This window comes from Poecilia reticulata, chromosome 9 (genome assembly GCF_904066995.2).
Source record: "Poecilia reticulata chromosome 9, P_reticulata-male-v2, whole genome shotgun sequence".
NCBI classification, from domain to species: Eukaryota; Metazoa; Chordata; class Actinopteri; order Cyprinodontiformes; family Poeciliidae; genus Poecilia; species Poecilia reticulata.
In genome coordinates this window covers 3,996,960-4,024,700 of record NC_088838.1, presented here as the reverse complement: position 1 = coordinate 4,024,700, position 27,741 = coordinate 3,996,960, and the positions used below count along the sequence as shown (strand labels likewise).

The window sequence follows — 27,741 nt, the reverse complement described above, 5'->3', positions numbered from 1 at the left end:
ATTTTGTTATTGTACAACTGAGGTGTAATTGTTGTCTTTACATTTGTTATATATATATGCACGTCTTTACATTTGTTATATATATATATATATATATATATACAGTAAGTCTGTTTTTGATGGGTCATTTATTTGTGAAAACAAAAGGGGGACTTATAGCAGAACAGGGAAAACATCCGTGCATGAACCGCCACTGCATCGCATCCACACCAGTGGATGAAGCTGCGTGTTTGCTCCGCAGTAGCTGCCCACCCCGCACCTTCTCGTGGCACGCAGCGTGCGTGTAGGCGGCTTCTCTTTATATGGTGTCGCTTCCTTCCTGGAAGCTTCAGATGCATCAGAGGAGAGGAGAGCAAAGCGCGGCACACCTCACAGCTTCACCCCCAGCTGCTGCGCTGTGCGCCAAACCCGCAGCTGCCTGACCCTGTCTGCGCCCCCCGCGGCCCCACAGGCGCACTCAGTTCAAACATGTGAAGGTAAAAGTCGTGATTCACTGGATGCCCGGGGATTTTTTTTACCTTCCCGTTATCTCGTGGTTTCTCCTTTTGTCTGCCGCCGATCAGTTTGTGGAATGCTCTGCATTTTCTTCTCTGGGTCGTTTCCACTTCAGGATGGGAACTGCGGTGTCCAAAAGGAAGAACCTGAGGAGTGACGCGATTTCTTCCGTGGCCGCAAAAGTTCGGTGAGTGTCGGAGCTGAAACCCCCGCGACGTGTGCGCGGTGGAACCCCCGCACAGACACGGGGCTGTGGAGAGCTGCGGGGCGATCTTCCCTAACGCTGGAACTTTAACATGAATGCTTGTCAGTTGAAAAGTCTCTGCTAGCGAAGCCGCGGTCGGCTCTGTTAGTTAATCTGCTGTTGATTTTTACACCTGCAGGAGACCAGCTGCAGTGATGAGCACCAGTAAAACCAGTAAGCTCTGCCATGCACACTGTCGCTTCAAAATAGCTTTGGAGACACGCATTCAGAGCTTACAGGCAACATCCCCACCAAAGATTTGTGTGTTGTTTTGTTGTTGCTGATGGTTCAGTGCTGTCCTGCTTCAGCCATTCCGTTTCTGTTAAATTCCTGTTCCCCTTTCATTCTGATTCGCTCTGTCCGGTTCAAAGTACACACTTACATTTACAAACAGTTGAAATCTATCCAGTTGTTATGCAATTCAGATCCACCAGGTCATGGAAGTAAATTACAGAATCAAATCTTCAAACTTCAGTACAAAATTCCTTCCCAGAGGTGAGAGCAGAAGCACTTTTTCCATTCTTAGTTAGATGGTCCGAATGTTTTTGGCCAATTTCTGAGTTCTGGGTTTGTAAGACTCTAAGTTACCAAACCCATTGTCTCTTTTAGAACAATGACTTAACAGCAACTAAAGTATTTTTTTAACCTTCCTGTTTGAAACAGTTATTTTAATTAGGAGCAGAAGCAACATAATGATCTTTGAGTAAAAGAGCAGTCACAGTGAAACAGACTTTTACTATGATTTTAAAACAAACAAAAAAAATAGTGAGTTGATGTGAATCTTACACGTGTGGTCAGTGTAAACTGCAGTGTTATTGTTGAGAGGATATTACCAGAAAATTCTGCCTCTATGTTGAGTCAGCAGAAGTGTTTTAAAGAAACTGAATGTTGTGCTACACAACCACGTAAGAAAATGTTTTAATGCACCATGTTCACGCTTCTGTCTTTTAAGACAGCATGGACAAACCTTGGACACCATATGTTTTAATTACAGCCAGGGGTGAAAGTAAGGGGGTACGGCAGGGTACTGCGTACCCCTAAAAGATTTAGCGGGGGTACGCAGTACCTGCAAGAGGAGCGGCTGTCTGCTGTAGGAAATGAATGGGTTCACTGTGCAGCTGTGAGTTCACCCACTTATCAGCAGTGACTGATTAGTTTTTCAAGAACAATCTAAAACACGACTTAATCAGTTAATAAATAGCTGTTTTTTTCCCATTTCATATTGTTTCTGAATTGTTCGTGCTTTGTTAGAGCAGCGGTGCAATACGTTGATCGTGGAAGGTTTTGAGTCGATCTCGGCATTAGGTGACAAACTGAACGGCGCCAGGAGGCTGAGATCAGAACGTTCTCCTCTGACTCCTTACCAAAACGTTCGTAACTTTATTAAAGAACAACAGAAAAATCAACAAAACGTTTTCAAATTAATGACCCAACAAAAATAATAATCTCAATTATTATTGTTTCAACAAGGTGTTGCGCAATTATGTGAGACTTGGTTCAATTACCAAAATAACTAGTGGAGTAGGAGTTTAAAATGAACTAATCCACTGAACCTCTGAACCACGTTCAGGGGAGCGCTTATTAATAATCGCAAAATAAATATCAAGCCTGAAAATATCAAGGTTTTGATATTTTCAAAACCTTACCATTTGTAACAGACTAAAAGTTTTAACGTAACCTGTGCTCGGCTTAAGGAGCTTGGCTCGTGGCGATTGCCATGGCAACAGGTGTGCTTAAATGGCAAAGGAAGAACTTAAAAAGGTGCGAATGGTTTAGAGTTGATCACCTGTTCGGGTTATTTTACCTTTGTTTACCTTTGCTGTGGTTCATCACAGCCGCTGTAATTTCTGAACGTTCAATAAACGACAAACTTGAACTAATTACCTCGTTAGTCTGTGAGTATACGTCATTTACAACAAACATCTAACAGAACACGGTAAATATGTTTCATTAAGTATTTAACAAACAAATGTCTTCTACCACGATAATTATGTGAAATTAAATTGTGTAATTTAAAAAAAATAGTTTGTTGCTTTCTGGCATCTTGCTTTGAGTTCAGAGTCTGAGAGGCTTTTCCTCAGACTATTTTTTTGCCTGTTATTTAGTGGAAATATTGATGTTGATGAGATTTTCTCCAAAATAACATTTTTCAATAGCTTCACTGTTGAAAATGAGGATCTAACATTCACAAATGACATTGAACTAAAATCCAGTCCAACGTCTGGTTTGAGGTGATTCCTCTGGAATCCCAACTTCAGAAGATGTGGCTTTAACTTAACAGAGCTCTGTGGTTCCTCCTATCAGTATGAGAGTCAGGATGAGGAGGCGAAGTGGAAGCTGCAGGATCTTCAGAACAAACAGGTCATGATAATAGGCTACTGATTATCCCTCTGTCTGGACACAGGATCAATAGAACCAGTTTAAAAGCTAAAGTAAATGGTTGTAAACCAGACATGGAAAACTGGGATGCACTCCAGTGCCAGTTAAACACCAACTCTGACAGATCATCAGTACAGCAGGTGAGCTAATAGCTGCGGTAGCTAATCTAACATGTTGATCACTTGTTAATAATCGCAAAATAAACATCAAGCCATAAAAACATGGCTTGTTTTTATGGCTTGTAATGGACTGGATATTCTGTTTTCTTGTGAGGATATTATTAGTACTATTATAATTATTATAAAACAATAGCAATACTAATATTAAATTACAATAACTTTATGTTATTATATTACTAATACTATTATCAATAGTAATAATAATTATCAATATGATAAATAATAATTATTATTCAATAATTATTATTCTATTAATTAACATACTCATCTATTAATATTATTTTCATTATTATCGCTATTATTATTACTACTAATAATAATAATTATCATCATAAACCCATTTTTAAAAAATTCTATCATCCATCTATTATCTAATGTGCACAAATCTTTTTGTACTGTGGGAGGAAGCCAGAGCACCCGGAGAGAACCCACTCATGCACATGGATAACATGCAAACCCCGGGATTCAAACCCAAGACTTTACTGCTGCTAGGCAACTGTGCTAGGAACTGTGCAGCCCTGATGTTAAATTTTTTATATTTTAATCATGAAATTAGTTTTTACTGACACCTAAGGAGAATTTAGAGACCAGTTGACCTAACAGTCATGAATTCAGACTGTGGGCAGGAAGCCGGAGCACCAGAGAACAAAGGAGGTGATTGTTGATTTCAGGAGGAACAGGATCAAATCAAACCCCATTTCCATCATGGAAGAAGAACAGGAAGGTGGTTGAAGAATATAAACACTTCAGTGTTCATCTGGACAACAGACTGGACTGAGATGCAACAGTGAAGCGTCAGTGGACAGCTCCGCACCTCTCTTCACCGGAGTGTCAAAGACATACGGCCGCAGATCCGACGAAATGATGACAAAGTCGATCATCGAACTGCGGCGTAGGGTGTCCTGTTGCTAAGTACAGATATGGACACCCTTATGCCTGAACATGGTGTTCGTTTTGGACAATCTGTGACGAGCACAGAAGTCCAACAACAGAACACCATTCGAGTTCAGATTAGGGGGAAGTTCCTCCCAACCACGCCCCTCCAGGTCTCACTGTCATTGCCCACGTGAGCGTTGAAGCCCCCCAGCTGAACAAGGGAGTCCCCAGGAGGGGCACTCTCCAGTACCCCCTCCAAGGACTCCAAGACGGGTGGGTAATCTGAACTGTCGTTTGGCCCGTAAGCACAGACAACAGTCAAAACCCGTCCCCCCACCTGTAGGCGGAGGGAGGCTACCCTCTCATTCACCGGGGTAAACCCCAACGTACAGGCGCCAAGATGGGGGGCAATAAGTATGCCCACACCTGCCTGGCACCTCTCACCATGGGCAACTCCAGAGTGGAAGTACGTCCAGCCCCTCTCAAGGAAACTGGTTCCAGAACCGGAGCCATGCGTCGAGGTGAGGCCAACTATTTCTAGCCGAAACCTCTCAACCTCACACACCAGCTCCGGCTCCTTCCCCACCAGAGAGGTGACATTCCACGTCCCAAGAGCTCAACCCATAGGGTGTCTGGGCTCTCCCTTAGAAATAGGGTGAGAAGCTCGGTGATCTGGTAGGGACTCAGAGTAGAGCTGCTGCTCCTCACATCAAGAGGAGCCAGTTAAGGTGGCTCAGGCATCTGGTTAGGATACCTCCTGGAAGCCTCCCTGGTCAGGGGTTCCAGGCATGTCCCACCAGGAGGAGAGCCCGGGGAAGACCCAGGACACGCTGGAGGGACTACGTCTCTCGGCTGGCCTGGGAACGCTTTGGGATTCCCCCAGAGGACATGGAACAAGTGGCTGGGGAGAGGGAAGTCTGGACCTCCCTTGTTAAGCTGCTACCTACGTGACCCGACCCAAGAGGAAGAAAATGGATGGATGAAATGGATGGACAGTTGTAATTACAACTCCCTTACACTTTACGCAAGTTTTTTCACTGTTCATTAACATATCCATCCATGTTTGTTTTTTGGGGAGATTGGAAAAATCATTACCTGGACAGTGGTCTCTTCAGGGGTCCTGTCTTCTAATGCCGTTTTCATCAAAGGAGAAGTTGAGTGTTCAGACTCAGCTGTCGCCTTTTCACAGAAAACTTCCCCAACTGGGGAAGCATCAAAATGAAACGCATTGAAAAGATCATACCGAGAGAAAGTGCACTCATCCTGAGAACTACTTTTTTCTAAATCGCTTCTAGAAAGTAGTTTGTCAGAAATGTTCCTCATCCTTGAGGTAAACAAATATCCAATGCCAAAACCCAGGGGGAAAACATGCTGACTAAGATCTCTGCCATACTAAAAATCTGGGGGAGCGCCACAGATGTAACATGCTGTCAGTGAAGATGACAAACAACAAGAATTTCTAGGGCGACGTTTGGGCTGATATTGAGCCCTTTGAGCGCAAGCACTGCAGGCGACAAATTCTGATTTGTTGGGAGATCAAACATTGCAGATATCCTCTTCTTTTGCCCTTTTCTGCAGCACAGAAGTTGAGGTTTGATCGTCAGGTCGCATCTCTTCAGAGGAAACGTCAGATGAAGTTTGCTCTTTTAGAAAATTGGCCAAATCGTTCCCTTCTACAGCGGTCTCTCCAAGGGTAACATTTTCAAACCAATCTGTCTTTAAACTCCCACATTGGCCTGATGAGTTTTGCCCAGTCAGGGAAGTTTGCTTCCCAGTTGTGGAAGGATTGAAAAGATAAGCATCAAACTCATCATTCTCAGTGGACTCGTCCTTTTAACTACTTATTTCAAAAGTGATTCCAGGAAGTAGCTTGTTAATAACTTTCCTCACTCCTGTGATGATCAAATATCCAGCACCAAAAGTCGGGGGGGAAAAAACATGCGACCTGCGACTTGTTCAATTTTTAAAATCTTTGTAAAACACTGTGCTAAGGGTCAAAGAGCGGCTTCTATATAACCTCTTGTTTTGAGATCCAAGCATTCATAACCTCAGATGTTCTTTGATCTATGTCATAGATGAGGTCATAGCTACAATGAGTCTCTGTAGTTCTGGGGGAATGTCTTGCTTCTGATCGTTGCTATGGAAACGGTCAAATCAGTTCTGCATGACTCAAGCTATTAACCCTTTGCAACTGCGTCACTTATTCATTCGAGGCGGCATGATGGACTTCAGAAGGGTATATTTCAGGAGGCTAGGGATTAAAACAGGGATTTTAATGGTTAAATATTAAGTTTAGATTGACGATGGTATATTAAAACCATTCATTTAGGTAGGATTTTTCATCATTCTATCAGGTTTAAAATTTTGAATCATACTTGACTTTTGCTGCTGCTGTCGTAAATTGTGACAAGAAATTAAGGCCTATGGTGTGAAGGTAACCTTAGAGAAATTTGACCCTGTTATCACTTCTGTACAAATCTTCTTCCTTGGACCACCTGTGACTGCTAACAGGTCCAAATAGACTAATTCTTGGGGTCTGAATTTGGGGCATAAGGGGCGGTTTTCTTGTTCTGAACCATGTACGGCAGACCATTTTAACATAAAATCAGTTTCATTCCAGACATCTATAAACAAGTTTTGACTAAACAGCTACATTTTGACTTTTGTTATAATTAGAGATATCTCAATTAACTAATGTATCTAGTTATAAACCCATAAATATGTTGAAGCAGTTTTTTTTTTTTTAAGTGCCCTGCCATCGGCCACAGGCAGCTATTGTTTTGCTTTGTTTTGTTTTCAGAGACGCAGCCTGATGTAACTCTCAGTGGAAAGTTGAAAGAGTAAGGCTGACGCAGAGAATAGAATTAAATATAATTTCTGTAAACAGATTGTTGGTAACTTTTTCACAAAAATGAGCTGGCATTGAGGACAATGAAATGGGCAGTCCTCTGTTCAATTAAGTCAGTGTGTTTTGTAACATATAACATAATCTTGCATAATTTAAATATTACTATGGCAAAACGCCCCATACCTTGGAAACTTAAATGACCACTTAGCATAAGATTTCAATTTCATGATTTTAATAACAATAGCTCATTGTCTAAAGTGGGCCGGTCTAAACCAGGAAACTCCCACTGCGGCCCTGGTTGATACTGACCGCAGACTACAGAGGTCCTTGGTGTTTTTACAATCCATTAGTGGTGCTTTTTTTTTTACTTGCAGCTTGATGTATCACACCCCCTCTCAGGTACCGTTACAAAAAGAAAAAATATTGCATTTCCCTTCACCTGTTAGCATTCTCGTTGCCATGACTTTTTGGGGAACAGCTTATTCAGCCAGTTCTCTTCCTGCACAGTTCAAATGGTATTTACCTTATTGATATCTGAGTCATTCTACAAAAGGCCTTCATAAGAGGTATGATCATATCATATCAGACCTTCATTTCACTGGTGTCAGATCAGTCGAAGGGTATCCAGATGACTAATGTCGTGTTGGATGAGATCTGCTCTGCAGCGCCTAATTAAGCCGAGTTCAGAAGGTGAGATGCAAATCCAACTTTTCTTCTTCCAGCCATGTGTGCATCTCTCTCTCCAATTCTTTGTTTGAGAGCCACTGACTGCTCCAAATCACTACCTTTTGATATCTGATTCCACACTTTGTTTTGCTCATGTTTTTTTTTCTTTTTTTTTCTACACCCTGTGCACTTAAGGCTCCACAAATCGTGCTGATTGCTACAGCTATTGAACAACGCCTGTGGGCCCCAGCTGAGGCTCTTGCAACACACACTCGTGACTCTGTCAGCAGTCGTGAGCCACAATCCAGATCTGGAGAGTGGCTCCCCCCACCTTCCCGCCTCACTGAATCCCTCTGAATCCCATCTGAACAGGGATTAACAGTGTTGAGTCTGCTGGATTATTTGACGTGTGGGGACTCAGCAGGGCAAAGCTGTTTTTTCTGCCTGTCTGACACATTCAGGCCATGTTTCTGTCAGTGGTTGTGCACAAAACGTAAAGCAGTGGAAGGTCTAGAAAAAAGATTTGTTTCTCTTTTTCTGTTTTGTTTTTGTGTTTTGCAAGACGACATTGCAAGAACCGAGTGTTGGACAAAAAAATCTGTTTATTTTAACTGCAGGTGCTGAACAGACCTGCTGTTGTAACTGTAGGTATTAGTAATGCTAATTTGGACATCAGCAGCTGCAACTGGTTACTTTAGGAATAGATTATTCCGATTAACGATTATTCTGATGATTAATCGATGAATCGGATGAAGAAAATGTACTCAACAGATTTTTTATGTAACCATGTCAGCCATTTTTATACAATATTAGAAATACATGAAACATGCAAATAAACCAATAATTTAATTCCTTTTTTAAATCATAAACATTTTATTGCCTGAAATGCAATAAAATGTTTATGATTTTGGGTTAAACGTTTACAGACGAAGGTGTTTTTATCTTATGTGTGAAAATATATTGTTAAAGTAAAACAGTATAGCTCCTAATAGCTCCTAATTTGTTTTTCAGCAAATGACCTTTTATTAATCTGTACGGTCATTTAGTGATTAATCAATTACTAAATATAGTGACAGTTATTTCAATAATGTATTCATCACAATTAATCCTATTATCCTCTTCATCCCTGCCTTTATCATAGATACTATGCTCAAATTTAAAATTATTGTTATGCTAATTATTAATACAAATACTACTAGTAATTGTCCAGTGCATGTGGCCTCTCAAATATGTTCACCTCAGTAACTTTTCTGTTCCAAAATCAAACTCTAGAGGGCATTCTTGTTGTGTTTCTATCAGAAAACTCATAAAAGTCAACTTTCAAGATTTTAACAAGTTGAGCAGGTGACCCGGAGTGTTCTGAAGATCCCATACAGCTGATCCAAAGTTATCATATTCAGGGAGAGGAAACACATGTAAAGGTTTGGTCATTTACACCAAAACCTGATATTTTTAGTAGCTTCTATGTTCATGATCAGTGGGGGTTTGGATGAGAACACAAAAGACACTTTATATTCATCCTTTAACCACTTTAGAATTAGAATTTTTCTACATAGAAACATACTGAGTTTTGTGAAACCTTTATTCTTTTAGTGAAAGTAAAAAGTGTTGATGAGTTTTGCTGAAACAAAATAATTTCATTCTCTGGAGTCCGGCGTCTTGTCTTGTTTTGTGCTGCACATATATCTTTACGCCATTTTGTCCTTTACATCTTCACCATTATGTCTTTAACAAAGACAGGTATATTTGCTCTGACTACGTTCTTGTTGTGCTGAAAATGGTGTAGCAGTAACCTTCTGGTATAACTCTTGATATACAAAGCGGATTGGGGACAGACAGAGCCAAAAGGCTGAGAGCTTGATTTAAGTGTGGGAGCACAGTTCTTTTGTTATGCATAGAGCCTGGAAGCGCTTTGTGAAGAGCCCTGCTGCCTCCGTCCCGTATAATGACAAACCTTTTGTAGTGCATCTCAGCAAAGCCACTTTGTCCGCTGCTGTCTGCCTCTCGAGTGGAAAAGATTACAAGCGATTTAAAGATGGCGTCCTCTTTGATAATTCAAAAATGTTTTGAGTCACTTCTGGGAGAAATTTGCACAGCCCAACAGTTTTCAGACCTTAATAGTTTCCACTTTGGCGAATTTGTGATTTCACGGCCTTTTTCCCCGCAGGATGGTGTGACCAGCAGAAGCCCTGTCCTCATCGCTGCACAGATTAGTTCCAGCCATGGTCCAGTGTGGTTATTAGCAGTAAAACATCCAGCAGCTCGCTCTAAAACATAAACCTGTCAGATTCTCTGGCTGAAAGCCACATAAGAGGTCAAAAATTCTGAGTTTCTCAACCAGCAGGGGTAACTGATTATTTTTAACATTTAAATTCTATCATAAGCTGTGTTTCCATTGACCATGTAATTGCACAATTTGAAATTTTCAAAAATACATTTGCTCAATGCCACTTAAAAAAACTCACTTTTTTTGATACAAAGTTTTTGTGCTGGGATGAGGAGTTTTATTTTTATTTTTTTTATTTTTTGGTCGTAACAAAATTGATTGATTTTGTAAAACTGCCATGAAAACACTTCTTTTCACATCACATGAATCACATGATCAGTTGGCGGATGTTGGTGCAAAACATGAAGATGACAGGAAGTAGTTGGAGGATGAAACTGCAGCATGTTTTTTTTTACTTATTGTGCAAACAAACTTATTTACGTGTGATTTTGATTGCATTTCTTATTTAATGGAAACACTGCAATTGCAAAATTGTGCTTTCTTTTTTGGCATTAGCAGAATATTGACAAAGTTTTGTTCACATTTGTAATGAAACAGTTCTTAAGGCTTTTTAAAGATTGGACCATTTTTTCGAATATCATGCTCATTCTGGGTTTTGGTTGAGATCTACTTTATTCATAAAACATTCACATTTTCTAAAACTCACAGTTTAGAAAATGTACCGTATTTTCTAAGTCAGGTAGAAGACTTAATCCCTCCTCAGGTCAAATAGATTTCTTAGAAACTGAAACTGAAAATGATTTTAGTAAAAACATAAGTTTCTTTATAATAAGATAAGTATATTTGCCTTGAAACATGAGCACAGTTCGTGTTTTGAGTGAAGTTTCTCATTAGGTATTCTTTTATCATCTACTTAAGTTGAACAGCTGATATTACTTCCTAAAAAATTGCTGGTTTTCTAAAAAACAAAGCATCTGCATATCTAGCTTAGCTTTAACTCTTTCCAGGTTAAAGCAAGCCTGAAAGTTTCTCCTGTTTACTCTGCAGGATAGTTTTCCATCCTCCTGCCACTTCAGTGGCCAAACAACACCAGTGACAAGAAAGTAACATTTGAGGACAGCATTTCTGTTTATTGACAGAGTACATGTTCCATCGGCTCTAACATGCTGCTGATGTCTTTTGCTTAACTGAGGATCCAGATGATGGATGTGTTCCTTCAGGGCAGTGTGTGTGTGTGTGTGTGCGTGCGTGTGTGTGTGTGTGTGTGTGTGTCGTGTGTGTGTGTGTGTGTGTGTGTGTGTGTGTGCGTGCGTGTGTGCGTGCGTGCGTGTGTGTGTGTGTGTGTGTGTGTGTCTGCACTGCAGCTGGTATCTGTTCAGGAAGCATTCAGTTCAACCAGACCATACATACTGTATTGTTTTAGAACATACAGCGTTAAATATTAGATTGCTAGAGAGACCATTCCAACCAACATTAAGAGACTCTTCAACTGATATATAGAGATTTATGCGAGGCAGAATGGGAACCTACAATCTATTATCTGAGAACTGTGAGCTCTGCTGGGCAAAGATCATTTCTAGTGATGGATCCGGCAACACCGATGCGTCGGCGCATGTGTCAAGCCCACAGACCAAAACCCGTGTCAGTGCACGTATTGGTTTCAGCAAGTCATATGACCGATACAGGAACTGTTTCGAAATGGAGCAGCTTCAAAGGAAAGGTTTCCGCAGTACTGTGGGACCATTTTGATCTTATATTGGAAAATAAATTTGTTTTCATTTTTGTTGTTTCATCCGGTTCTTGTCAGTTTCCACTTGATGTACCTGAATCCAAATTCAGCTGAAATTGACTCTTAGTTTACCGTACGATTGGTAAAAACAGTCTCCGCGCTTCTTCTCTACCTGAGTGCCAATAACGTTACAGTATTTAATACAGATTGGCCATTCAGGAGATGGAAACTGAAACTTTGAAAGCCAGCTGGAAAAAAACTGTGGCCAGAGGCAGCGCAAAACTGGAGGCTCGCTTGACGAGATCCATCACTCTGCGGTAGATACAGCTGTGAATCTCGCGGGGCAGGTGGGAGGAAACACTTTAATGACATAACTCCGGATCACATTAATGCCCGATTGATTCACACGCACATCCGCTGATCTGAAAACAGGCTTTGTTCTTTGGTTTCAGTGTAGAGTATTTAATTATGCTGTATAATAATTGTAAAAACTAAAGGTAACTACTTCACGGATTCCGTCTATCACGGGTTTCGGAACGCCACCCCTTAGAAAAACAAGGGTTCGCTGTAAACGTAGTGTTTAATTTATTTTTTTCTACAGCAGGAAACGTTTTATCAAAAAAGCGTAACAGACTAAATTTCAAAATGTTGTAAAAACTTTTTTTAAATAAAATTTTGTGGAAAAAGAAACAGTAACGTGATCCTCTGCAGCATCCTCATTCCAAACACATTCACTTAAAATATCACTTTATGGTACATGTTCACATTATTTATTGACTGTATATCAAATATATTTAAAATTTAACTGAAGATATGACATAATACAATATATAATATTCAATAAAATACAAAGACTTAATCTTATTGTATAGACTAGGTCATCAAATCATTATGATGCCTGTAGGAATTTTTTATGTCCAGCAGGTGTCACTATTGAGTGACACAGTATCGACACAGAATCGACACAGTTTTGCTATGTGTCGAAACGATACATGACGCTTCATCTACCCATCACTAATCATTTCCTGACTCGTGAGCTTTGTTGTCAGTGGAGTGTAAGGAACAAGGTTTCCTTAATGAAGTTGTCTGGATTTTACAAATCAGTCTTCCTAAGGTGTGCTGTGAGGACAGATGGAATGGGGGAGAGAGCAGCGGACACGGGTCATATCACAAAACATTGACCCTCATTGTGCATCTGGACTCACAGTACAGAAAGAATGAAGCTGTAAAGATAAGCTACAATCTCCACATCCTACACAACCCACTGCAATATTTATGGGCCTCTGCAAATTGGGAAACCACCATCAGTTTGGGAAACCACTGTCAGGATGACAGTCAAACCTTTTATCAGAATCGGCTTCATTGCTTAGGATGATTCACAAACCGGGAATTTGACTTCAGTTTCCAAGGACTCACAGCACACAGGCACAGAGTACATATTGGTGCCGTCAATCAATTTAAAATTGTAATAAGATTAATCACACTCTAGTGCTGTGATTAATCATTATTAATCACTTTACCTAACTACCCTATGGTTGAAATGTAAAACTGCAGGTTTTCAAAAAATGCTTAAGAAAATGTTTCTTCGTCTCAAACCAAGCATCTCAGATTTCCAGGTTTTCATTTTCAGGAAGGTTTAAAAGAAATTGTTTTGTTTCAGATGTTAATTTAGACATGCTAACTACAAACTGGTTTTGCTTTGGTGGGAGAATAATTCACTGTTGCAATAAGTAGACTGCATACTCCCTTGGTTTTATCCAAACGTCCATCAACGTTTTTTTTTTGTTTTGTTTGTTTTAAGAATTTCTTTCGCCACTAGTCACCTTTATAGGAAAGTAGTCTGACGGAAAGGAGGCACAAAGAACCGAGGATGAGAGTGGAACTCGGGACAGCAAACAGAGCACTGTGAGAAGTTTGAACTTTTGAAGGAAAATCCACCAAATGCCAAGGAACGTTATGGAAACTTCTGACTGAGGAAAATCTAAAAATATCTCTGTCTCTCTCATCTCAAGCAGATAAACTTAATGGCAATGACTCAGAGAAAACTAAAGCTGCTTCTCACCTTCTTTTCAATTGCTTCCTGGTTCAGACAGAAACTTCAACAATAGCAGAAGTGAGCGACTGATGGATTCAAATTCAATAATTAGACAATAGAGGCCAAACGGCATCATCAATGTGTTAGAAACTAACGCAGTGTCGTGCCATCCTACTCTGTCACTATATGTTGCATTTTGAGATAAGTGTGTGTCTCACCCACAGCAGCAGCTGGAGGAGGGGCCCTGCGCCGGGCCCTGCGCCGGGCCCTCAGCCTGGCCCTCCACTCTCCATCTGTTCACTGGGGGGTGATTACTGATACAGACCATAATTAGTCAGATCAATGTGAACACTGAGGGCCGATCTGTTGCTCACCTATCTCATTAGCAAAGCATTAAAACAGCCTGGTGTTCTTCAACACAATTAAACACCAAGAGAAGTGATTCATTGTTACAACATAGGAGAGTGAAAAAATTAAACTCAGAGGTTAAATATGCAGAAAAGAATAAAGTATAAATTCTAAAAATATTTACAGCACGGATTGGTTTTCCACCTCTGGAAAAGATACATAGATAAATTTATACGAGATAAATTAATCTGTTATTGCAAGAGCCCAAGATGACACGTTCAACATTTAGAAAACATTCTGAAAGCTTCTAATCGCTAAGTAAAGATAAAGCCAAAATTACTAATATACATATTAGATTTAGGTTTTATTTATTCAACCAAGAAATTGAGTTTAGATTATAAAACAGGATTATCTGAAAATACAATAAAGCATTATAACAGGGACGTCAGTTTGGTCAGAGATCATTTCTGGGTTTTTGTTTATTACATTTTATTGAGAAAATGCCATTTTTAAAATCACTTATCACCTTTTAAATAATTGCAAATTGGAATTCCAATTGGAAAACATGTGACTTTGCAGCAACAAAACTCTCCATGGAATTACTGAGCAGCTTTTTGCAAGTTTCTGCTGGTGTTTTATCATTTCTGTTTGGTGTTGAGCTCTGAGGCTTCAGGTTGGAAAGCCTCTTTGCCATCACCCTAATCTTGAGATTCTTTGATTCTAAATGTCTGACTCCAGTATCTCTGGAGTCAGACGGCAGACTCACTGCAGTGCTGCAAGAGGCACAGATCTGAAGTTTATTTTAAGTCTTTAGAGTTTAGATTTCTTTCAACAAAGACTTGAGAGAGAAAATTAACTTTCTTCAGACACTTGAGGCTTGACTTGGACATTTGGAGTTTGATTTCTGAACATGTCTGATCACAAGTGCTAAATGTTTAACCATTTACAAGTATTTTCTGTTCCAACATGGCTGTAAACAAGCTTGTATCAGATCAGAGTTACTGCAGCAGCCTTTCAGTGTGTTTCCTGCTTATATTTTAACTGCTTGAGCACCAACAGTAGTTTTAAGCATCAATGATTTAACTATAGATGTGGAACAATACATGTGCCCCTCTGGAGGGCAGGTGACTGCCTAAACGAGTCTTTCACTGGATATTTAGAGATTTTATTGTGGGAAACATAAAGAACATGAGAAACAAGTAGTGGATATAACCAGATAAAGAAAAAAAACTGAAGATCAACCTAACAAAAGAATCTGTACTGCAAATGTCAAAAGATAAAAAGGAGGGTTGTGGAAAGTGTGTGGTGGTAGGAGGTGGGGAGCAGTGGGAGGTCAGCGTGAGAGGATCTGAGCTGTTCTAGATGGCTGAAGATCAGAGAACACAGTTTCAGGCTGGAGACGCCAGCATGTCGGAGAACAACGTGAATCCTTGCTGTCGGGCCTAGCTGAACAGTAATCTGGTTTGGTCTGCGGTGCTGCTTCCATTGTCCTCTGCCTGGTTTGGAGTCTGAGAGCAGATTCCAATGCTAAGTATGTTTCTATGGATCCGAACAGTAATTCAGCTCCCCTTGCTTTCAACAGACCCCTGGATTGACTCAGTCAGTCCAGTAACTAAATGACAGCAGATCTACGTACAACAAGATGTAGACTGTGGTAGATGGACTGTGTCATGGTTAGCCTGAAACCAGTGCTTGTAAGGAGACAGTGGTTTTATTGTTCACAGTACAGGAGCCTCCTGGTGAGACCTCTGGACCAGGAGCCTCCTGGGACCGCAGCATCAGTGTGGTAAAGGTGACTCCGGGTCAAACTCAGAAACAACCGGCCAGGTGACCAGAGCCCACTGTCATAATGTCACAAATCAAACAACCCAAAATGCAGGAAGGAAGCGGCCAGATGAAAGTCAGTTGTTTACTTAAAGTGGCAGTAGTATATTTTTAATGTGTAATGTAATGTTTCAGTTGTTGACTGTGCGTTCTATGACTTTGCATTTTTGTGTTTTTATCATGTAAAGCACTTTGAACTGTTGATGAAATGTGTTTACAAATAAGCTTGATCGATTGGTTGGTTGTAAATAAAATTAACTTTTCTTTTAGCTTAACATCATGTTATAATGTTAACATTATAATGTCATCAAACACTTCTGTTATAATCAAACAGAAGTGTTTGATTATTTTGTGCATGTTTGAGAAATCCCAAAATCTCCCATGGCCACCATTCTGGGGTGTCTAAACACTTGTTTTCACCAAGCACCACCTTTTACACACATCTCTTCCTTCTGGTTTCATCCTACAGGCGAACTTCCACCTCACAGAGCACCACCCCACCCACCCCACCCATCCCCTCAGACTAGTGGCAGCAGCCATCAGCAAACTCCTGCTGAGCTCATCATACAAATTACTTCTCAGTGCAACGCTCATAAAAACATTGTCGGAAAGAGTAGGAGCTTCTTAAAGAAACAGAAGGCCAATATCAAGGTGTTAAATTGTTTGATATATTGTGCATTTTTTATAACTGAAGGTAACATAGCTCCTTGATTGCACTAAACAATGTCACTATTTGCCTGGAAAACACACAATACTGTCCCTTTACAAATGAGTAAAATCAAAAACTTTCAAATTCTGAAGTCCGAGGCTGAGTTCAAGATAATCAGCACAAGAGGAATACAGGTTGGTAGTATAACATGAAAATCCTGCTCCAGGAGTTGAACCAGGAGCAGGTGGCTGATTAGAGGCAGCTGTGATTTAATTTCCACTTGGGATCAATAAAGCATTTTCTAATTTTAATTGAATTTGAGGGAAGGGAAGTAACAGAAGTTGAACTGAGGAGATGGAAGGAATGGCTGTCAGAATACACAGGCAATCCAGAGACAATGTGAATAAACACACACTCAACCCAAAACCCAAACGCCTCAGAATCATGACACATGTTTCCAGAGTCACATCCTGTCGGTCATGACCCAAACGGACCAGCATTCTCTTTGGCTCAGCTCTTCTTTCACTGAGACAAACGCTTGACATGCATTTCTCCAATACAAAACAACGAGTGTATTCTTTACAGAGTTCCACTGAATCTCTTCTCTGTTTCTTCACCGTGCTGCCACATCCTGCATTATTCTAGAAAGTTCTTCCATCCTTCATGTGCTGCTGTTCCCTCACTCACACTGCGAGTCACACAAACATAATATCATCTCATTTCTGGATCATCTGTCTGCTGCCCTCCTCCACCTGAGCTCCTTACTGAATACTCCTCTTCTGACTATTACATCTCCATTCCTCATCTTGCTTCCCACTCCTCCAATCTTCTATTTTGGTCTCGCATAAATAGATCTCCCACTTGTCACGGTGTGTGATCTCCTACCCCGTCCCCTGTGTGTCCCATGGCTGAAAACAGCAGAATCATGGTACGGATAAAAGACATGATGGAATTCTTAACTTGTTTGAATTTCAAAAACAAAATCCTGTCTGAAGCTTTTGTATTGCTGAGGAGTTCAGTTCATTTCTGCAGTTTTTCCTCTGTCATCATCGCCTTGTTTCAGCATCTACTTTATGCACGATATGGATTTTTTTTTCTCTTTGGTGGGAGCTGTGCAGAAAATCCTGCAGGCAGATCAGAGATTACTGCATGTTTTTTTTTCCTCCAGATCTCAATATTTTTGCTCTATTCTTTTATGAGAGGGGGAGGGGCTTGGAGCGTGAGAGCGCCTTCACATGCCACCTGATATTTAATTACTTTGTGTGTGGATGAAGCAAACATCACAGCTTCCTCAGGGAGTTTAAATGTGCTGATGTAAATCCGGTGCTGTGCGCGCGTGCAGAGAATGTTCTGTTCCATGGTCCAACCAGAGGATGTCGTCTGCGCAGGTCCATGTGCTGGTGGCAGGAAAGCATTACTGGAGTGGGTGGGTGGGCGGAGAACCATTAGCTCTGACTGCTCTGTAGTTGGATCTGACTACAGCTGCTCCAACTGTTGATGGTTTTAAATCCCAGTAAACAATTAACAATCTGTCAATTTACCAAATGAAAGACTGAGTAAGTTTTAAATAGATGTACCGTAGTAGAAAGTTCACCCTCTTTTTATTTGTAGCATTTTGTTTTATCTTTTGTATGTGAACCTACAAATTTTTATCTGGGAAAATGAACGATTATTTCTACTCAACATTCTCAAGGTTACAACATGATCTGACTTCACTTGGTACTATAATTATTTCACTTGAGGTCTGAGAATGCAGTTTCCACAGCGGTGCACTCATTGTAGTTTTTCTGGCCGATCAACGATTATGAATCTTTAAGAAAACTTGCCTGCTGATTCCAATGTTTTTTGTCTGAAATGTTGTGAATTATAGCAAGAAAGTTGCTGACATGACCTGGTGGGTGAGTCTGTCTGTCAAACTTTGCTTTTTTGGGGGAACTTTTTAAAATCTTATTTATCTATTATTGTTGATCAGCACTTTGTTTCAGCTGCATCTGGAATTAAAGCTCTTTATAAATAAAGTTGATGATGACGTTGATGAAACTTCTCTCACAGCTCTGTGGTTTTGGAACTTTGATCCAAAACCACAGGATGTAGGCGAAGGAAAGGCTTTAGCTGCTCGACCTTTCATGGCCAGCTAACCGTGGTTGGTGACCTTAGCCAACTCTGTCACTTTTTGGTTACCTAGCAACAACTTGTTGAGTAACTTGCACTGCAGCAGTTTCAGGTTTTGACACTGTGCTTCAACAGTGTGGAGTGAAAACAACATATAAAACAGGAAGGGACACGCTGCAGTTTGACAGTATATCAGATACTTAAAACGTAAAAATAGTCAATAATTATTGATACCAACTGATATGATACGCTTTTATCATGATAGATTTATCAGCCATATCATTCATGATTTATAATGACTTATTGCATGAACAAGCTTACTCATGTATTTCATTCCCGTCCTTATTTAATGGAAACATCGCAATCGTGAAATTGTGTTTCTTTTTTTTTTTATACATTTTATATTAGAAGAATAAATACAAAGATTTGTGCACATTTGTAATGGAAAGCTCTTATGGAGAGGTTATGTGTACAAAAAAATGTAGCACACCTTTTCCCCCTCCACCGGAATACAGAGGGGAAGTAGGAGCATGTTCAGGTAATTTAGTTAACTTTATTTCTGATGATCAGCAAGTGTGAACAGCTCTATAAGTCCAGGTGTCTTTTAATACAATGTTAGGGTGGAAAGACATCAGTAATGAATCTTGGCTCATCAATTTGGAAAAGTTGATTATGGCATTTCCTGTCAGCTTCAATCTCTCCGTCAAAGGCTATAATGCAAAGAGTTATTATATTCATGAACCAAATCAACACAAGTAAGTCTACCAACAATTATGGTTTGGACTTGTTTTGCAGCAGAACTTTGACACCTTGCATATGAAATGCTGTGGACCTGAACAGAGCCATGCAGGAATATCAATGAACTGAAGAGGAAATGTTGTAAAGAAGAGTTGGCCAAGATGTTTCCAGTGGGAGACAGAGAATGTTAGACAGAAAACCTCTTAAAAACGTATTAAATTATATATTGGATTTAGTTTTTTCTACACAGTTATTCCATTTTTACCTCATCATTAATTAATGACAGCCTGGTGGAATCATTTGTGGGTTTGTAGACGAGGTTTTGATCAACATAGCTCGAGAATAAGCAAAAGATTAGAAATGTTTGAAAACCGACTGAAAGACAACGTGGTTTTTAAATCATAGCTGTACACGTTTGGAGATTATAGTTGTGACTAGTGACAAATATGCCTGAGCTTTTTTTCCTACCTAATAAAAGTACTTAATCCAACTCTTCCTTTTCTGTTGCATTCCAGTATCTGTGAAACAAATCATGCCAATAATTGATTGATTTAGCTTTTGATCAAAAGGTTGTTTGAGTGTTTTCCTACCAGTTAACCCGGCTGCTGCTTCTTCTCCAGAGTTAGTACAAATGCAGCATGCTGCGCTGCAGCAGGACTTCAATTGTTTTCTAGCATATTTTGGTTTGCCTGAGTAAGAACAATGGAGCACACTTGTCTCTTGTGAAGAGAAAAAAAAAACATTCAAGATTTTGTGTTTTAGTGCAGAAAATACCACACTGCTTTCCTTACAAATTCTGCACTCAAATGTCATGGTAATGTCTGTTTAGGTTGTGTAATCTGGTTGAAGGAGAGCCCTGTTTGAGAGAAAAGGCTCAGGCAGATTCTGCATGCAGTGAAACCTGCAGGCTAACTGTTGCCTGTGTTTTGTGTCCACAGAGCAGCCAGAGCATTCGGAGAATATCTGTCCAACACAAACCCTGAGAACCGCAACGGAGCAGGTAAGGAACAGAGTGATGGCTGCTGTGACCTATTTCAGGATTGGTTTTATTTGTTTCCACATCTTGGTGCGGTCTGGTCTAAGATCAAATTTCACTCTTCAAAAACATACCTGGAGTGTTTTATGCATGTTTGACAAATAATTTAATCTCCGGTGGCAACCATCCAGCTGTGTAAAACACCTGGGTGGCCAACGAGTCGCAGCTTCTCCTCTGAGCTGCCATTTCCAAGCTTCAGAGTTTCCGCCTCACAGTTCACCCTTCACCTGTAAGTCCCCCACTCAGCTCCTTCAGACTAGCCAGCAGCAATTAGCAAACACCTGGTGGAACTGGTGTTTGCTAACACCAGTTCCAAACGTTGTTAAAAGGTTAGTAGAGGAGCCATTTTGTGATGACTTCCTGAATCCTGAGTTTCAGAAAGAGCAGGAGATTTTAAAGAGACAGAAACCCAATGTCAAGGGATTAAATTGATAAATCAAATTTCTTTTACATCATATTTGATCTATACAGCATTTTTATAACAACCAAAAGTAACTTAGTTACTTGATTGTGCTATAAAATGGCACTATGCGCCTAGAAAACACACAATACTGCAACTTAAAAAAAATTTCTAATAGAAGGGGGACAATTTTTTTTTGCGATTTCCTACAATTTTAGTATTTATTCATCAAAACCAGATTCAAAACATCTAACCAGGAAATGAAAAAGTTACCCTTCCTACTTACATGGGAATGTAGAGGGTAGGCAACATCCAGATACTCTCAGTAATATTACGTTGTCTAATTTACCGCATATATTAGTTAATAAAAGTTCTTCGTGGTAAGGTTTCAAGATAACTCTGAATTTTAGTGAATCTCTTCAAACTTTTTCGTTACACTGAACATTTAAATTCAGCACAAAATAAGTTGAAATGAAATCAGCAGAGCTTGTGCAGCAGTGGCTGTCTTCCAGTTCCAGAGTTTCATCAGGGAAAAAAAAGTGATAGAAAATGACTTTTAGCTGGTTGCTGGTAATTTTCCACTCTGTTGAACAAGCAGGGTCTGCTACTCAAATCTTCCTATTTACACAGCACTGCACCGCTTCTACTGTCGGCCATTTTGTGTCGGTGTCCACCGAGTGCGAAACCTTTTGGATTATGTAAGGAGTAATGAGTGACTCAACAAAGTGTATTTTCAAACCAAGCCGTTCCGGTAAATATAGGGACAAAAACCACTCAAACGGTGTAAACACTTGAACATTTGAAATCCCAAACACAGGAGCTGCATGTCTCGCTCTGCTGGATCAGAAACACATTAATACTCATTATCCTCTTAACTACTTTATACTAGACGGTAAGGTGCAACACTCACCAATTAAATGTCCTTGGTTGAGAAGTCAAGCTCTTTTTCTATTGATTTTTCTACCTTGTATCAGCTAGACACTAGAAACACTTAGCTTTAGGACCACTGCAGAATTTGAGCAGCAAAATCCCGCAATGGACTGTGCTATAATATTCTACACTGATTTAGAATCTATGTGATATGGTTATCTATGATAATGACCAAAATGTATGTAAACGTTTGAACTCAATGAAAGTTTAAAAAAAAAATCTCTAAGAAAAAATTTGAGAGAGTTTTCTGGCATTTAGCAAATAGAAATAATTTAGGTAATTCCAATTACACTAAAAAAATAAAAGTTTGGTCTGGTTTAACTTCAGACAGTGAGAAAAACCTATTTGGGTCTTTTTATTTGGTGTATGTAAACCTCCGGTTTCAGCTGACCCATCCAGACCCAATTGTTTGCCCAGAAGCTGAGGACGTGTAAAATGACAAATTCTCCTTGAGCTTTCAGTGTTTCTTAAACTTCTTGTGTTTTCTGTTCTTGATGTTGCTGTTGCTGTGTGTATGGCATTTACCTCCCTGTCCACTTTTTAACCACCACTTTAAAAAACTGATTTTCAGACCCATCGCAAAAATAGGCAGGAAGGATCTTCAACCCTCACAGGAGCTTAGCCCTTCTTTGTTTTCAAAGAGGAACAAACAGTCTCATTTTACATCTAAATTCACCTTTTTTGATCGTTACCTTGTCTTAACGGTGAGTTGTTGTTACTGAGTAAAAGTTTCTCCTTCTGCTTTGCTTCTCCTCGTCCCCAGATCATCTTCTGTCTGAACCTTTCCCCGGTCAGGACTGTGACTCTCCAGACATCGGCCGTTTGCATAACAACAATCTGCCGTTGCGCAGCAATACTTTGCCTATAACTAAACCCAGTCAATCCCACCAGCCCCATCCCAGGACAAATCTGCAGTCGCCCCCTCAGGTCGACACCCTCAAAGCTCAAGGACCCTCAGGCCCCTCAAAACGTAGACTCTCTGTTGAAAGAAGCCTCTCCTCAGAGGACCCACCAAGTGCCAGAGGCTCCGAGGGGAGCGCTGCTCTGAAGCCTCCCAGGGTGTATACAATAACCAGAGAAGGCGGGATGACTCTTGGGGGCCCCGGAAGCGAGGAGACTGTAGAGTTGGAGGTACTGAAGGGCCCCAGGGAGCACCCGGGCTCCCAACCCTCCAACCCCGCCATCTACAGCCTGTCCTGCACCAGCCAGCCAGCAGCTACAGCTGCCCGAGGCAGCCACCACCGCAGTAGCCACCATCGCGCTAGCCATCACCATGCCAACCAGCAACAGGGGGGGCCCACATCATCCTCAGAACCTCTGCAGAGCTCAAGGAGTGCCAGCAACATTGGTGACTGGGGGATGAGGAGAGGCGGCTCCAGGGAGGACTACAGTCCAGACTGCGTGGCCTGTATTCGAGCACCGTGCCAAAGCCAGAGGTCACTGGACCTGGACACCTCACCCCGGGATGGAGGGAAGCCCCGCAAGAAGCTGGAGAGGGTGTACAGCGAGGACAGGACGTCCACTGACGACAGGGGTAGAGAAACATTGTTAAACGATTGAGTAGAAACGAAGTGGGCAAAAGAAAGAACTTTGACGCACTGTTTTCGTTTCATTTAGTTTTGAACAATTTGTGCTAAATTTAGACATGTTTTGCCCAAGAAGTTTAGTTATTCTCAAATATTAATGATTTTAATGATTTAAACCAACTTCAGTTTGTAAATCATCCTCAAAGTCAGGAAGCAAGCACTAACAGCTTCTTACAAACAAAGCTTTACTGTCTAAAGGTTCAGAAATTTTCCAGATTTTGATTTAAATCCTGGTAAAAAACACGACAGAGTTCAATTCATGGATGAAACAACACTGTGGCAGGACTCTCTTTTTACTTCCTTCTTTCTTTCATCGCTTTTTGCCCCTGCTTTCTTTGTGTTTTTCTTTCTTTCAAGCAGCTCAAATTCCAAAAAAAAAAATAAAAAAATTGAACAAAATATTCTGTAAAGATATTTGAAGTAGAAGTATCAATCAATCAATCAATCAAATTTTATTTGTATAGCACATTTCAGCAGCAAGGCATTTCAAAGTGCTTTACATAATTAAAATAAAAACAGCATGTGACATTAAATAAACAGTGAGAAAGATAAAGAGATTTAAAAAAAAAGTAGTGCTTTATCCAGTCCAGCCTCCGAGTTACATACAAATTCTTAAAATGACAAATCCATGCATACATAAAGACACATACATACATACACACATACTGTATCAGTATATGCACAGATACACATGCATACGTATACCTGCACCAGTTTATCTAAGAATTTAGTATTGTTAGTGTGTAAAGTACCATATAAATGAGTCAGCTACAACAGCAAAAACAATTTGAAGGAGTTTTAAAAATGGAGCAGTGCTAAACCACTAAAGCTGCTGCAAGCGCTGTCATCTGAGCTTCCGTCATGTCAGCTGGAAATAACAAGAACTACCTAAAAAAAATGGGTTGGCATTGTGTTAACACACCAAATTGACAGTAAATCGTTCAAAAGCAAGTGCTCATCCAGAGGTGCTCCCACCTACTGATGATTCATTCAACAATGCATCTGATTAGCAGGATGAGACGCTGCCTACCCGCCTCTGGATGGAGGATCCATAGGTTCAGTTTTAACACGCTGCTTCAATAAAGTCCTGGTGTTGTGCGTGTGTGTGTACGTATTACCGTGACGTCTGGTGTTCTTCTTGTGCTTTCTCACTATTCTATAGGGGCAAACATGAAAGTTTCATTTTTCACTACCATCCTCTACTGATTGTAGCCTTGTGTTAAAAATACCCTCCTCTCTGACTCATCCCCTTCCTTTTGTTCTCCGTCTCCACAGAGGATGGCTCTAATAGCTGGTTCCCCAAGGAAAACATGTTCAGCTTCCAGACAGCCACCACCACCATGCAGGCGTGAGTACGGCCAGGAGTCCACCTCCACCCGCACTCTGTGCCGGGGCCGGGCGACGGGAACGTGAAGTTTTAGCACAACGTTTTGTATCACTTTTGTGATAATGGCAAAAGTGATGATAGAACTATTTATTACTTCTTCTTTTAGGTAATTGTGTGGCTGCGACTGCATGGCACAGCAGTCACAGCCACACAAACACAAATAATACTCTTGAAAACACACCAATCAAAAAAATCAAATGGATAAATCAAAATCTTATTAAAATTATCAGAATAAATGATAAATGATACAAAAATGTCCACCCTTACTGTTGTGCCTGTCTTTTCTGCACATTTTTGTTCAGAACTCATCACTGTCATACATTTTGTAGTAATTTTGAGCTTTGAATTGTTTATTTGAACCATGTTTCTGTTTTAGTTAAGGTGGATTTTTAAAACTGCGAACTGGGTGAACAGATTTGTGGTTTCTGGGGGGAGCTCTACACCGAGTCCAAATTCTGAATCACACTGAAATATATAAACATTGACTAAGCCTTATGAAAAGTGGGACTGAACGTCCTTTAATGTTTAATGTACTGACTTTTCTGAATCCATTCTTAACAACAGCTTATTCCAAGATCATAAGTTTATACATATAAAGAATTTAGATGGATATATTACAACTCTGGCAAAAAAATAAGAGAAAACTTTCATGCAACAGTGGATAAAAATAGTAAAAATAATTCTGGCAATATGAAGAGTTTCAGGGATTTTTAAACATCATTAATTGGAAGTTGTCATGACAATGATGAATCAAAATCTCATTGTGGTAAGACATTTATCATGATGAATGACAAATGACACAATAACTTCCCGGCCCTGTTTCGACTAAAAACTGGAAGAAGTTGACAATAAATTTACATGGAAAAAGTTTTAAAATCCTGAATATATATTTTATTAACGCTGATTGAAAACCTCGGTCCACAGCTATAAAATAGGAAATTTTTGTTTTTGTTGTTTTAGAAAAAAAGTTAAATAAAAAAAAATATATATTCAAAATTATATTCTATGCTATACATTTACAGATGAATAAAGACACTCACATGTTCACATATGCCTTGTAGTTGGTGGATAATCATCGCTTCTCATTCTGATCTAATAATTACCACTTACAAACCACCCCCCTTTTCCCCCCTGTCTCTCTCACACGCCCTCATTTTCTCTGTCCGTATGTCAGTGTCTCTCTGTCCTTTTTCTGTCTGCCTCCATCTGCTTGTCTCCTTATTTGGGTCAGACTGATGTATGGTTCTGACATGGCCTCTGATTAAAATGGCTCGGCCCTGTCTCTCATCTCCACATGATGGGTGTGTCGCCGTTTTATTGACCACATCGTCATCGATCCAAGTATTAGTCTTAAAGGCCGGCCCCCTAATGTGAGCTGACAGTAATGAAGTTTCTGCTGCTCCTAACTTCTTTCAATCTACACTGGCGATCGGTTATTTGTAATACCGTGAGAACTGAAACGTATTTCAGTCCTTGAAATGTGTGTGGAATATTTTAGTTGACCCTGTTGCTGACTTCTCCTATATTTTTTTTCTTCATCTCTCTTTTCTTCCCCCTCTGTCTGGCGGCCTTCCAAACCTCGACTCTAGCATATCGTGAGTAACCCTTCCCCTTCCAAACGCCTCCACTGTTTTCTCTTGCTCCTCTGCCTTTTTCCTCCTATGTGCTGCAGGTTAATGTCCTGAACCTTTTTTCTCCTTTTGGTTTTGTGCTATGCTGTCTGCTGTGTTCCTCAACCCCCACAACCGTTAGCGTCTGCAGGACTGAGCCCGTGATGTCATAGATTCAGTAATGGGGATCGGCTGCAGTGCAGGGAAGGTGCAGTGCAGTGGGAGTGATGGGAGAAGCCCTGAGCATTCAGCTGCACCCAGCAGAGCCTGAGTGTGGCCAGGCACGAGTCAGAATGCGGACATGTCTGACAGCAAGTGCCGCTAAGCTTACAGATCATGAACTAGTTCAGCTAACCCCATTAGTCTATTCAGCCATCATAAAAAAAAAAATCTACTTGATAATCAAACTTCTTCATCTGTTTTCGCTGAATCTGAACGGGCGATATTTCCCCTGGGTTCAATATTTTTAAACAAAAAAGAAAGAGTTGGAGCAATGCTGAAAATGGTTGGAAAACAAAGTTACACTCATTTATTTGACTTTACATTGTTGTAAACACAACAATGCAGCTGCATTCATTTCACTGTTTACTCTAAAAGCTCCCAGAACAGACCAGTGCTGCTGAGCAGCACCAGCTCACAACTGGATGAAGGCTGGAGGAAAAACATGACTGTGGTGTGAGCAGATTTCTACCTAACTGAGTTTAGCCTCTGGAAATGACTAATCTAAAAACAATGACTCTAACAGTTTTACCTGTGGGTTACTGATCACAGACCCATTCATTAAATTAGAATATTATTGAAAGATCATTTATTTCAGTAACTCCAACACCAAGTAAAGCATTTAATATTGATTCCATACAGACGGACTTTATTTCTGTTATTTATAATTATTTTCTACTTAAAATAGAAACATGATATTTAAGATTAGATTATTACATTCGTAAACGGGAGCATTTTTAGTACAGTAATATATGTTGGAGGCTAGTGTCTGCAGTGATTGTAATAAAAAAATGTTTAACCTGGTTAGCAATTCAGTAGAGCTGCAACTAGCAGTCTCCAACTATTCCATCAATTATCCTGACGATGAATCTATTTATTGGCTAAAAATAATTGACACATTCTGCTAATTTTTCATTAAACCACTTTTTAATACAATATTAGAAATACATGAAAAGATACAAATAAACAAATTATTTATATTCAATTTATTGTTTAGTTAAGAAAACATTTCATTTCCCTAAAATTCAACAACATTCCTTTAGCCTAGAGAACCCTAGGAAAGGATCGACTACAGCTAAAAAAAACTAACAAACAAAAACTTCTAACATCAACATGTGAAAAGCTCAGACTGGACATCTACAGGGCTCATGCGTTGACTACTTTTTGGTCAACAAATGAGCAACAAACCTTATCTTGTTGCTCAATTAGCAACAAGATGAATTG

At 40.1% G+C, this 27,741-nt stretch overlaps 1 protein-coding gene across 3 annotated transcripts in view; it reads left to right on the top strand.

Annotated features, from left to right (window-relative positions):
• The first annotated feature begins 351 nt into the window (after window positions 1–351).
• Window positions 352–27,741, top strand: part of nsmfb (NMDA receptor synaptonuclear signaling and neuronal migration factor b) — a 66,580-nt gene continuing 39,190 nt past the window's right edge. Inside the window, exons 1-5 of one of the 3 annotated variants that reach the window (XM_081611270.1) lie at window positions 352–476; window positions 611–682; window positions 20,288–20,349; window positions 22,479–23,249; window positions 24,577–24,649. In XM_081611270.1, coding sequence (XP_081467396.1) covers window positions 612–682; window positions 20,288–20,349; window positions 22,479–23,249; window positions 24,577–24,649 — 977 coding nt within the window. In that variant the 5' untranslated portion in view covers window positions 352–476; window position 611. Of the gene's footprint in view, window positions 683–20,287; window positions 20,350–22,478; window positions 23,250–24,576; window positions 24,650–27,741 lie in introns of all 3 variants that reach the window. The other 2 variants (XM_081611269.1, XM_008417324.3) reach the window with 2 other exon arrangements.